The following is a 12,678-nucleotide window of genomic DNA, read 5'->3' as shown; positions in this document are numbered from 1 at the left end:
GTTTAGCCACTGGATCCGTTCGCCTGCCCTCAAGGAGGCGAATGCAAGAAATTCGTGAGCAGTTATCTCGGCAGTGGATCTGTGCTGGCTAGCCAATCCTTCATTTGGCATACGAGATGTGGTATCCACGAAATCTTGTAAGCTTGAGTACGGTCCGGTGGGCAGCAACGAAATGCAGTGTCGGTCAGCTTTTGGCGTACGGCTTTGGTCCCGCACCCAGCAACTGGTTTCCGTATCAATCAGTTCGTATCGTAGGCCATTATTAACTGAAATCGTTGCGAATTCGACCGGAAAACATTGGTTTCTGTAGTGCGACCGAAGAAAAGACTTTGTGTACGAGCCTAACGTAATTATCCGGCCTTGAGGGCAAGCATAAGTGCTCAAAGGGTCATATGCAAGAACTAGCTGGCGAATAGCATGACCGGATATGTGCTCGGAGCGTCCCAAGTACTGGATTATGAGCCATGTGGCATCACGCCAGGCCGAGAAGGCAGTGGGGCAATCCAGCTCGAAGGTGACTGCTTTTGCTTGTGTCTCGTCAGAGGGTAGTGGCCACTCATCCACGTCAATTCGCATATTCATAGCCTGGTTCGATGTCCGACATTTCTCGCAGGAGCCTGCGTGAATGGACTCTCCCCATCTACCAGTAAAGTACGAATGGCTCATCCTGGACTCGTCGCGCATGAGTCGTCGGTACTCTTCCGATCTTTCCGTCCATTCTGAGCGCTTGGTCTCTCTCCTTCTTCCGGCCTCTGCTTCGATTTCTTTCCTCATGCTTTGGTGGGCTTCGGATTGCGCGTAAAACTGGACGCAAAAAGACCTCGAAGACAGTTGGCCTAGGATGGGTGGGTTATTTGAGTCTGCTTCCCGCCAACGCGTTGCAAGATGGGTTTCAATGCGGTCCAAGATCTCCATCTGGCATCGGTGTGGAAGTAGAAGTGGGCTTCCAAACTCCATCGGAATCTCAGGAGGGAATTCCCGCATCAGAGGATGCACCTGCAGACAGAGGATATCTAGATTCCTCCAGATTTCCAAAATGGCCAGTATCATGACGGAAAGTGCCCGAGGATTTTCAGCGTACGTTTCACGAGCAAAGTCGAGGTAAGCGCGGAATTCGACAAGTAACGAGTCGCAATCTGCTGGGGTTCCTTCTCGGCTTTTTGTCCACGAATGGAGATCTTCCATAACCCAAGTCTCGAAGTCAGTAAGAAGTACCAGGTTCAGAACAGCATCTGCTGTTCGATTTAGGCGAGGCAAGCCATCTGCCTTGAATTCCAATCGAGGTCCGGCTTCCAAGTCGAGCTCAGGCAAGCGTGGCTTTTCAGTTTGACCACGCGTAACAGCATGAAGGTATTCGCGGCTCTTTTTCAAGTTGAGGATGCAGTCATCATCGGTTGCTTGTTGGGATATTTTGGGGATGGACAGTAATTGCTGCGTCTGAAACTCTGACCAGGAAGAGTCCAACCCGGCGCGAATTGCTGCCACGGCACCTTGGACGGCTTCCCCAACGTAGGGTAGCGCTTGATCGCCAAGTTTGGATAAACGCCGTGCAGTCTTCACAGCAGCGATCATTCGTACATCGGCCCCGGCATGTTCATGGACAACTTCCGTACAGATTCTGGCCATGAAGAATGCCATAAAGTTCTTGTACTGGCTTCGTCCTTGGTCTTCGGGAAAGGTGTGCGATAAGAGTATTTGCATGCTGACGCGAAGAACAAGCCAAAGCGGGGAGCGTCTCCAAGGCAGCCTGCTTTTGTCCCAGTTGACATCATCACGGACATGCTTGATAACTTCTGGGCCTTTGCAGGGTCCTCCCCAAGCACATAGCATGGGAATGAGTGCCTCAGTCACCAGCCTTGGATGGGCGGTTTCACGTTCCTCTGGCACGATGGAATTTGCCTTCTTAGTGGTCGGCATGGAGGATTCCACGTGCTCGTTGCTCATCTGGTGTAGCATCGTCGCTAACTCATCGGTGAAATATCTATCCTCGAGGATGTGGCTTCCGAAACTGATGGTCTGGCCAGGAAACCTCCAGATCAGGCGATCGGAGGATTGCATCACGTCTTCAGATACAGCTGAAGCCTCGAAGGCATGGACCAGGACATTTGCGGCATCTTCACGGAAGAGGAGAAGTCCCGAGTTCTGTGCTCGAACGAAAACGATCATAGCATCTACTGATGGTTAGCTCGACTTTGCAATAGTGATTAGAGATTGACTGACCACCAGGCTTGAGGTTCTTCAGATCCTTTTCCATGGCGGCTTTCGAGTCCAACGAGCCATTGGTCATGTCCCACAAACCACGCAGTGCATAGCATACTGGCCTCCATTTTTCACGAGCCTCGGGGGAAGACTTTGTGAGAAATAAATCCAGAGTCTTCGATAGTAAGTGCAACAGTAACTGCTCTCCGCTTCGTTCAATGTCCGTGTTTTCTTCCTGCTGGGGTAACTTCGCTGGCAAAATGACATGATTGATGAGAAATTCGAAATCGTTCCGGCTAGACTTCATGGTGATGATGGGATCAGTCCTTCAGCCGAGAAAAGTTGCAGAGGGCAGAGTGATGGCGGGGACCGCACAAATATGTATCCCAAAAAGCGGAGACCTGCTGAGGGTGTCGTGCCACGTCATGCATGGTGCAAACGAAGACAAAACCCGATCAAACTTTGGTGGGGAAAAGCTTGGAAGGCCTCTGAAGAGAGCAGTATGCATGGCTCGCTTGTCCCGCAATGATTTCGCCTCATTCTGCACTAGAATATTTGTCTGGTCCATTCTGATACTGGGGACCCTGTTTGCCTGATTCTGATTTCAGTACAAAGGCAGGCAAACATGTATTTCCGCTGCTTTGTTTGATGATGTAATTGAAACTTCCACTTTGCATGCACTGAACAGGTGCTGCTGAGCGGTACGATAGTGTAAGAGTGCAACTAGGCAGCAGTGCTGAGTTGGCTTGACCAATGCTGAAAAGAGCAGAGGCAGACAGGGTTGCGATACTTGCAGGCACGGTGATTGGAGGACATAACGCGACGCGTTGTATTGCATAGCGACGCGTCTGAGGTACGACCCGCTGGGCGCGACGCTGCATGGTGTGTTGGCATTGGTGGAATGGAGTCTGAGCGCGAAGGATCGGCGCGTCTTTGACGCGAACGGGCTCGGCTCATTATCCTGGAGCAGTTAGACCACTGGTTTGCTGACTCAGGTGCACGCCCCGTAATCTGCCGCGAGACCTTTGACGCTCCATCAGGCTTACAAGCCACCAGCGGCAAACAAAGAACCATCTTACTCGAATGTCCCTGAACGTCCATGGGAACTGAGGATACGAAATCATTTTCGGCGTGAATGTCACATCATGCCCGCTCGAGAGCCATGGGAAGTTTCCGCTCGTTCCGGCAGGCGGAGGCGGTGGTGTCGAAAATAGCAATCTCACCATAAAACAGTCGGCTATCTGTAGGCATTTAGAAACAGTACAAACTGTCCCTGGAGATCCGTGCCAAGAGCCAGCACGCGACGCGGGCGCATATTCTCCTGCTCTGAGCAAATCACTACACGTGACCCAGGATCATCAACATTGCGACTGGCCAGGTTGAAGTGACGTGCTTACTTTCACCAATATGTGAAACAGCACTGAGAACTTTGGCGCGTCAGAAGCACGGGAAAAAGCTTCCAAGAGACGCAAGAAGCTTATTCAAAGCTTGGCATGAAACACGTGCCAGACGTGGCTTACCTGGTGCAACGCGCTGTGTCTGCCATGCTATCTTATTTCAGCGCGATTGACATCGACACGTAGCTTCACTACTGCTCGAGGGATCTATAATAGAGTCTCACGCGCCGAGAAATATCTCCAGAACTCTCCCAATCGTGCGCAGTCAATGACGTAGATCAAGACACCGGATCGGTGCTTCAATAAGCCAATCACGTGATAAAGAGAGCAAAGAACATACACTCTCTCTCCCTCCTCCCATCTCTTGCAACCTACCCTCTTCAAAAATGGCGGAGTACGCTGCAGTCCCACACACTGAAGATGACGAGCATCTGCCTCGTCGCAAGCGGCGTTTCTCTCCCTCCTCACTCTTCTCCCGAGATCAGCTGGCAGAGTTCTCATCTGCGCCTGTCGCCATCGCTGCCGGCGTGCTACTCACAGCCGTCTCTATTTGGGTGCTCTACGCAATCTTCTCTGGAATCTCGGCTCACAGGCAGACCCTTCTTGGCGAGGAAATCAACAGTCTGGTACCCGAGTGTACGTATCTCACTTTCACCCACCATAAATTTGAAGGTTCCGACTTACGTTTTCTTCTCCAGTCCCAAGAGTCCCACGAGTCTTCTGGAACGACTCTTCGTATGGACCAGATGTCGACATCTCCACGCTCACGAAGAAAGACCGCGAGCGGGTGCTCGACAACTGGGCTGAATTGATACCTGGTAAGCGAAGCACAATTCCTTGACTCTGACCTCATGACATGGAACTTCAAACTAACACAAAATCATCCAGAGGGCGAAGGCTTCGTCCCCGTCGACGACCCCACAAAGTCCACACTGCCGCCCCCACTACAGAAGGACGACCCCTCCGCCCCGTACTACTACGCCATGTCCGTCTTCCACCAGATCCACTGCTTGGTACGTGCCCTTCCTCCTCCCCACCACATTTCCCCCCAATCACACCGCACACTGACACACACCTTCGCTCCGCAGGACTCCATCCTCCGCATGTTCCTCGACGCCGACCGCGGCGACCACCGGTCCCACTCGCACGCCGGCGACACGGCCCACGCCATGCACTGCTTCGACTACCTGCGCCAGGCCATCATGTGCTGCGGCGACACCGCCCTCGAGGGCGCCGACCCGTACACCATCGCGAAGGGCAAGGACACGCTTTCGTTTGGCACGTTTGGGATCGGGAGCACGCATATGTGCAAGGACTACGGCGCTATCTATGCGTATGCGAAGACGCATGCGAATCCGAGGTGGCTGGGGCGGGGCTCGGGTTAGGAGTGAGAGGTTTTTCTAGATTTTTCTGGTGGGTGTTTTGGCGTTGGGATGGGGGTGGGGTTTGTGTTCCTGGCGTCGGGGGCATGAATTTACGGCGGGCGCTACAAATCCTGCACATCTTGGGTAATCACCTGGACAGCTGTACTATACTTACATACTTACATGGCTTTTTTGAAACTAGCTAGGTTGAAGGCAGACGGTTTTGATAGCAACCCCAAAAAGTTCTGCGATCATTTATGGTCAGCTGGATTCAACGAACTTCTCACCGTGCGTTGTCACGGAATTTTTTTTGTTTTTTTTTTGTTAACCATGTGAGATACCTCTCTACTATTTAAATTTTCTCACATCGCTCAACTGACCAAAAGGCAAGTCAAGAGGTCTAAAGAGGGCACTAAGTGAATGTGTGCATAGTCACTACATGCTCCGAACACTGAAGATTTTCGATTGAAACATGAACACAGCCTTAGGCATTATTTCAGCGGATTGAACCCCTTACAATTATGTTCCCGTTTTCTCCTGCATCATCGAGCTCAGGTTTGTTGAAGATACTACTCAAAAAATTAGTATGGAGGTGCTTATTTGAAGATGGGCCTCTTACCTTCATGAGCCGCTCCCTCACGTTCAACGTCTCAGTAGCAGTGCCAGTATCGAACGACTGTTTGATCACCTTAGACTTCATCTCTTGTACCGAAATGACGTACTATGAGGTATCATATCAGCAGATTGGAAAGAAAACTGGGCACCATGGAACTCACTTCCTCGATGGAGTTCTTGACGACATAGCGTGTGGCAACTACGTCTCTCGTTTGCCCCATACGATGTACTCTGTCCAACGCCTGTTCCTCTGCCATCGGGCTCCACTGCGGCTCCATGAGGTGAACGCACGATGCTACTGTGAGGTCCAGCCTGTTCAGGTATCAAATCAGCTGAATCTAGCACGGATAAGGGTGGCGGAAATGGAATCACGGGGAGGGAGATATGATGATTGACTTGACGGTGCACTCACCCTACACCCGCACTCCCAATCGAGGCAAGCAGGATGCAGCAGTCCGGATCATTCCGGAAGCTTTCCAGTGCCGTACGTCTCTGCGAGTCTGATTTGCTGCCATCAATACGTTCGAAGCAGAGGTTGTTGGCGAAAAGGGCTTTGCCGATTTGGTCAAGCATTTTGGTCCAGCAGGAGAAGATGACACTGGAATAGTGTTAGTGCTGTATACGGCTCCTATTTCTACTTAACTAAGATGATGGAAGAGTAGAAGGCAAAAAGGTATCAAACGTGCAAGTGTGAAAAACGTACCTTTTGATTGGCGGGGATGCGCCGACATTCCTTTCGGCCTCTAGATTTTGGATGAGAGCTTTGACTTTGGAAGAAGGTTTGCACGGAACATCGACATCCATGGCCCCGGAGGAGTACGGGAATGGCGAAAGATTACCAGGTGTTCTATTGCCAGAGCAAATTTTGCAGGCTATATCCACCGCAGTGGTATTCTCTTGTTGTTTCTTCTCGCATCGACTGCAAAGCTGATGACCGCAATCGAGGAAAAGCTCGGATTTATCTAAGCTGCCACCTTTGCTTTTGACCATTTTCTTGCACAATGCACATGTCTGACTCGCATTCAAGAGCTCTTCCGTAAGTAATTTGTTGTCCATGGAGTCTTCGAACACTGCCAAAGCAGAGCGCGGGAGAAGGTCCGTACCGTGGTCGCAAAACTGTCGGAGCCGGAGGATTGTTTGAAATATGCAGGGCGTCGATTGTGCTTCAGATACCGTCGATGCTTCCAATATCATCTTGTAGCTGTTCTTGAGGATCTCGTACAGATTTCGCTCTTCCCCGTCCAGTATGATATCGTTTACTCGACTGTGACGTTGTGGAAGGTGCAACTGCCCAAACACAGAATCCTTGGTACGTCGGAGGGAAGTTGCTTGAACAAGTTTTCTCAGAGTTTCAAGCGCTTTCTCTGGTTCTTTCTTCAGCGAGTTGGATATATGAGCATTGAAGAAGGAAGGATCATGGAACGGAGCGACTCGGAGGAAAGTCAGTAGGGAGCCAAAATCTTCAACACGGTTGAACATGGGGCTTCCAGTGAGGCACCATCGATGCGTTGCTTGGAGCTTACGCATACACTGATGACGCCTTGAAGAAGCGTTCCGTATCACATGGGCTGTTTTAATGATTTTTTATCAGCTTGAGAATCATTTAAAATCTACAAAATTCCATCTTACCTTCGTCAAGAACAACACGGCTCCATTCCAGTGAGGCAATTCCTTTCATCTTTTTACTCGTCTGATTATCAGTCTTGCGATATTCAGCAACAAGAGTGTCGTACGTGGTCAGGACGATATCGAATTTTTTCAGAGCAGAAGCCGCCTTTCGTTTCCCTGCGCCATGGTAGATGTGGTAGCAAATTCTGCTGCCATGGATGTGGCTGAGCAGGGGACGTCAGTATCTATGGATAATTCAGGCGGTTGGCGGTTTCTACCTTTTTATTTGTTCCTCCCATGTTAGAAGCACTGGCTACAAATTTAGCATACAGTGACTGCCACAGTTGATTACTATAGACTCACAAGACATCGGGGTAACGATCAAGGTGCTGTTCCTTGGATTCGGATCTTGTTGCGGGATAGCAACATGTTCAACGTTATCCAGATAGGTTGTGATCAGGGCCAACATTGATAACGTCTTACCCAGCCCCATATCCTTTCATTTGTTAGCTTCTGAAATGAAGAAAAAGATGATCATTTATGAACCCGTGTACGTACATCTGCAAGCAGCCCACCAAGGCAAATTAGTGGTTTTTCGAATTGGAATGTGCCGGTGACAATGCTTTTGTATCTGGCTTGCGTTATCAGATTTGGTCCTTGATGAATGTATTCGCATTTCGTCGCACCGGAAAGAAATGTTTGGATCCGTAATCTGACTCCACATTGAGCCAAATTTGGCATCCTCCGTAATACCACTTTCCTTTTCAATCATCATTGCAAGCGCCTTGAGCTGATGCCTGTAGATTTTGGCATCAGTGATTCTGATTTAGAAGAGACATAACAAAAGGAAATTAAATGTGCTCACTCTTTCAAGGGCGTTTTCAGCCTTGAACTAGGCTTGACATTTTGATATGTGGCCGGGCCCTGAGCAGCGTTAAACACCTCGAGTACCTGATATTTGAAAGGGTCCTCATCCGAGAGCACAGTTGAGAAGATTGCATCTGACTCTACAAGCTGATGCGGAGTAGCCGTAGAAAAATCAGTTCCTGGACGGTGAAGATATTGGGGATTGAAATAAGGGACCGGTGTGTGAAACCCATGGGGAGGTTGAAGGTAGATACCTGCGCCTCCTAACACGGCACCAATTTTGACAGAGTCTTGGCGCAGTCCATGGAGAACGATGCAAATAGTACTACTCGGAACCTCTTTCTTTGCCGCCTTTGACACGAGCAGATATGCAGCCAGCGTAACTTGAAAGCTTTGGGTTAGCTTGATCAATGCGTGTGTTTCATCTCCGGACAAAACCCCGCCATAAACAGAGTTATGTTCGTTCCGGATAATTATGATACTCCCATTGACCTGCAGGTTGACGTTCATACGAGATTGACCAGTATACCCGAGCTCATCAAGACGCAGCCTGGGAGTATCGAGTTGAATCTGTGTCATTGTTACTATGCATTCGATAGCAGTATGGTTGTCTTACCATGCCAAAACATGTGTCATAAGCTGGTAAAATATCTTCCTCCTCCATGGCAGAGGGTGTTTGGGTGCTCGGAGTATCTGGAAAACATTCGGGTCAACCCTTCAGTTCAATAAAAAGCGCTTAATCAACCGTACTGTTGGTTGTATCAAGGTCGTCGATGAAAGACACTGCATGGCTCAGAGCTGAACCATCAAATCCCCCCTCTGCATGATCACCACTCCAGATCATAGTCTCCACTGCTCTTTCCCTGAAATCATGATCGGCCACCACTATTCGAGGTGTGTGTTGTATGGCTTGTGTCTCCTGTAAGTAGCTGCCGCCGGTAGTCGACCTGAATGGTGACAAATAATGCCCAGTGTCATGTTTAGGCAATATAAATGAGGGCTCTTCATTGTCTCCTATTTGTTCGAGGTCCAGTTGAAGTTCCAGAGGAGTCGATCTGGTAGGCTGCGGTGATGGATTTGGCGAGCAAGCTCGCTTCACCCCACTATGCAGATATTCTGCTCCTAATTGGTCGAATTGCTCCTGGTCTTCCAGAGCGGACCAGGGGCGTTTGATGCCAGATCGAGGGGAATCCATGATGTTGGTCTGGAGAGCCCCCAAAAGTGGGAGGGGAAGTATTTTCAGTCTGGAGAGACCGGGCTGAAAGCCTTAGTGCATTGAGCCTCGTTGGGGCTGTGTGCTTGTGCAGGCTGTGCCGATCGTCTCACTTGAATACGTGGCGAGGCGGACTTGCTGCGACTGGGGCATGATTTGCTGTCCCACGCACTGCGATGCGAAAGGGCTGACGTGCAGCTGGAGCCATTCCCATCTAAGCAAAAAACGCAGCCTCAGCTGAAAGCTGTGCTGATCGCTTGCATGCGGCCAAGCCCAATTCTGCCCCGCGTGCGCTTGCGCTTGCACAGCCTGATAGAGCTCAAAAAGACGCGCGAACCCATAACTCGCTCACCGCTGTTGTTTCGCAGTGCAACATCTTATCATTTGACTCACCAGCCCTGACACACTATCATGAACGATGGCTTCCTCTCCTTCCGCAGAGGCATTCGAGACTGCAAAAAAAGAATTTCTCCGCGAATCGGACCTTAGCGCAGGAATTGATCTCTCAAGTTTCACGACGATCCACGATGTATACGATACCACGGACAAAATTCAACAAGAGCAATCGAGCTCAAAGGCACTGCGCTACCTGCAGAGGATCCAGCCATATTTGACATGCATCAATCATTATGCGGCTGTTGTCGAGACCTTCGCGCAAACAAAACCGGAGTTCATCTCGCCGATATGGGTATGGATGTGGCTGGTGCCCCAAGAATTTCATGGTCCTGGCTAACGAAACAAAAGGGGAGCATCAAAGCCATCTTGTTGGTATGTAATGAACTCCTTAACTACAAGCAATTTTTCTAATCCACGAGAGTAATAGATTGCCAGCACTTACGTTAGAAGCTACGACAAAATTCTGGACGCCATGGAGCAACTTGGCAATGCCCTGCCGGAGTTTGACAAATACGCCGAAACCTTTTACCGTAGCGACCGGATCAAACAAGTGCTTGCTCTCTTCTACAAGGATATCCTCGACTTTCACTCTACAGTGCTCAAGTTTTTCAAGATCAAGAGTAAGTTTAATATCGCCTCGCAAGAAAGATACTTACCCAATGTTTCAGGTTGGAGGCTTGTTCTTGAGTCTTTGTGGCCAAAGTATCACGGAAAGTTGGAGGTCATTTTGCACAACATCGCGAAAAGCAAAGCCATGATGGACAGCGCGGTGACCTTGATGGACATCACTGAAGCTCATCAGGCCAGGATAGATGCCTACCAAAAGTACGAACGAGATTACGAATTCCAGCAAAGACAGGACTTCGAAGCTGCCAAGCAATCTTTGTCTCCGAATCTCTACTACAAAGAGCTGGAGAACGCGACAGAGCGCTGCTCCGTAGACTCCGGAAAACAGATACGAAAGCTGGACAAGTTCAAACTTTGGCTCGACCCAGCAAAACCCGACTCGCGGCTTCTATGGCTGCAAGGCATACCAGGAGCAGGTGAGTAAATTAGTGTACAAATGGGAAGAATGATACTTACATCTAAAAGGCAAAACTTGTTTGAGTTCCTTCATCATTTCCCAACTTCGAAACGAAAATAAGCCTGTGGCATTTCTCATGCTGAGCTACCACTTACGTTCTGAAGGCTCTCTCTTGAAATTACTCCATTCCATGATATTCCAACTAGCTATCATCAACAAGGATCTTAGACCGCTCGTATCCAATGCGTACAACGACAAGCTGGATCAGTTTTCAAGCTCTGTCGAGTTCTCCATGATGATGCTGCAAAGGCTCCTTCAGCAGTTGGGGCTGGCCTACATCATTGTTGATGGTTTGGATGAAATTGCGGAGATCAACAGGCCCCGTATACTTGGCGCGCTCCTTGAGTTACACGACGCACACGACGACCTCAAACTGTTGATCAGTAGTAGGGCTGAACAGGATATCCTCAGGATGCTCGAGTCAAGAGTAGACCCCATTCGTGTGCACAATGAGAATGGAGAAAGCATCAAAGAATACGTAGCCAAAAGGTCACATGCGTGGCTATCAACCTTGCCATTTAATCAAGACAAGAAGAACAGAATTAAGGCTCTGATGGGGAAGATCGCACCAAATGCACAAGGTAGCTATGTAGGACTCTATGACTGAGCTTTGAATGCTGATTAAAGACTAGGAATGTTTCTATATGCGAGACTGGTCTGTGGTAACCTGGAGTCTCAAGGTTCCCTGGCAAGAATTGAGAAAGAGGTGACGAATCTTCCCTCTGGTTTATACGAAGCGTTAGTAGTAGTCTGCTTTCTCTGCTTCGGTCCATCAGCACTGACTTCGCGTTAGGTATGATCGAGTCTTAAGACGGATAGAGGAAGATCTTCGTCCCCAAGAACGGGAGCAAGCGAGAGAAATACTTGAGTGGGTGAGCTGCTGTTGCAGCCCAATGTCGAACAGCGAGATACTTCTGGCATTGGAATGCCGTGGAGACCCTTCCCAAGGGTGCAGTGACCTGATCTTGAATATCTTTCAGAGATGTGGATCAATCATAGAAGAAGTTGACGGATTTGTTCATTTCGTACACTTCACTGCACGAGAGTACGTGGAAAGCCCTTCTTTACACACTGAAATCTAACGAATCTTAGGTACCTGTTCAGTCGCGAGAGTAAACGATATCTGAAGGAAGGTGAAGCACATGCTAGAATCGCAACTACATGCCTCCGCTATCTTGGATCAAGCTGTTTTGATCAAGATACCAACCTCAATGTGGTTAAGGAGAGGGTCCTCAACGGTGCCTATGTTCTGGAAAACTACGCTTGCTTATACTGGCTCGACCATGTTAAAAGAAGCGAAGGAACAGCTGCTGAAGAACTTGCTGGGACCATCCAAACATTCCTCGGCATTCGAAGTAACTCGTCCTTTCATGTGGACCGTCGCTCGCAACCACCTTCTGTGCCTGGGCTCGAGCGCTTCCAAAAAGCACATCCAAATCTCCACAAAGATCTCGTGGCCGTGAATGATTTTTGGTGTAGGAGGAAGCGAGAGTTTTGCTTCAAGGATGGTAAATGAAGACTACTCGAAGAGCCACACAGATCTTAAGCTGACGCATGTGCAGAACAAACACTCTTCGCGGCTGATCCTCTTACAACATCTGCCACCCAAATTGTCGTTCGAACCATATTCGAACAGTTGCTTTGCAACACCGAAAAACATATAACTGAGTGCAACTGCTCTACCCTTCAGGATTTATACGGTTCCAAATCCTATCGGTGTTCCAGACCCGGATGTGCTCGCTTCCGTGGGGGATTTGAAGCTCGCGCAGAGAGAGATCGGCACCTTCAAGTCCACAATCGGCCTTTTAAATGCAATGTCACCAACTGCGACTTTTCCATCTTGGGCTTTCAAAACGACATCCAGCTTCAGAGTCATTTGCACCGCTCTCATCAGAAGCACGTGGAAAAGACAACAGTCGCCAAAGCCGAACTCGC

The 12,678-nt window shown here is 49.3% G+C and overlaps 4 protein-coding genes across 4 annotated transcripts; 2 read left to right on the top strand and 2 right to left on the bottom strand.

Annotated features, from left to right (window-relative positions):
• Positions 1–983: 983 nt before the first annotated feature.
• On the bottom strand, positions 984–2,506 carry LTHEOB_10931 (uncharacterized protein; the record flags this gene model as incomplete). Its single annotated transcript, XM_035507631.1, has 3 exons — positions 984–996; positions 1,082–2,171; positions 2,221–2,506. 3 exons carry the CDS (start codon positions 2,504–2,506, stop codon positions 984–986), a joined length of 1,389 nt encoding a protein of 462 aa, XP_035366862.1.
• A 1,476-nt stretch (positions 2,507–3,982) lies between these two features.
• Positions 3,983–4,981, top strand: LTHEOB_10930 (uncharacterized protein; the record flags this gene model as incomplete). Its single annotated transcript, XM_035507630.1, has 4 exons — positions 3,983–4,232; positions 4,295–4,414; positions 4,485–4,609; positions 4,685–4,981. 4 exons carry the CDS (start codon positions 3,983–3,985, stop codon positions 4,979–4,981), a joined length of 792 nt encoding a protein of 263 aa, XP_035366861.1.
• A 530-nt stretch (positions 4,982–5,511) lies between these two features.
• Positions 5,512–6,379, bottom strand: LTHEOB_10929 (uncharacterized protein; the record flags this gene model as incomplete). Its single annotated transcript, XM_035507628.1, has 5 exons — positions 5,512–5,529; positions 5,580–5,681; positions 5,737–5,887; positions 5,988–6,173; positions 6,279–6,379. 5 exons carry the CDS (start codon positions 6,377–6,379, stop codon positions 5,512–5,514), a joined length of 558 nt encoding a protein of 185 aa, XP_035366860.1.
• A 3,302-nt stretch (positions 6,380–9,681) lies between these two features.
• On the top strand, positions 9,682–11,553 carry LTHEOB_10928 (uncharacterized protein; the record flags this gene model as incomplete). Its single annotated transcript, XM_035507627.1, has 6 exons — positions 9,682–9,951; positions 10,008–10,031; positions 10,087–10,279; positions 10,328–10,702; positions 10,890–11,324; positions 11,537–11,553. The coding sequence occupies 6 exons, from the start codon at positions 9,682–9,684 to the stop codon at positions 11,551–11,553; spliced, it is 1,314 nt and encodes a 437-aa protein (XP_035366859.1).
• Positions 11,554–12,678: the final 1,125 nt, after the last annotated feature.

The sequence above is a fragment of the Lasiodiplodia theobromae genome (genome assembly GCF_012971845.1).
Source record: "Lasiodiplodia theobromae strain AM2As chromosome Unknown scaffold_43, whole genome shotgun sequence".
In the NCBI taxonomy this organism is placed as follows: Eukaryota; Fungi; Ascomycota; class Dothideomycetes; order Botryosphaeriales; family Botryosphaeriaceae; genus Lasiodiplodia; species Lasiodiplodia theobromae.
The sequence above is the reverse complement of the archived record's forward strand: the minus strand, read 5'-3'. Positions and strand labels throughout refer to the sequence as shown.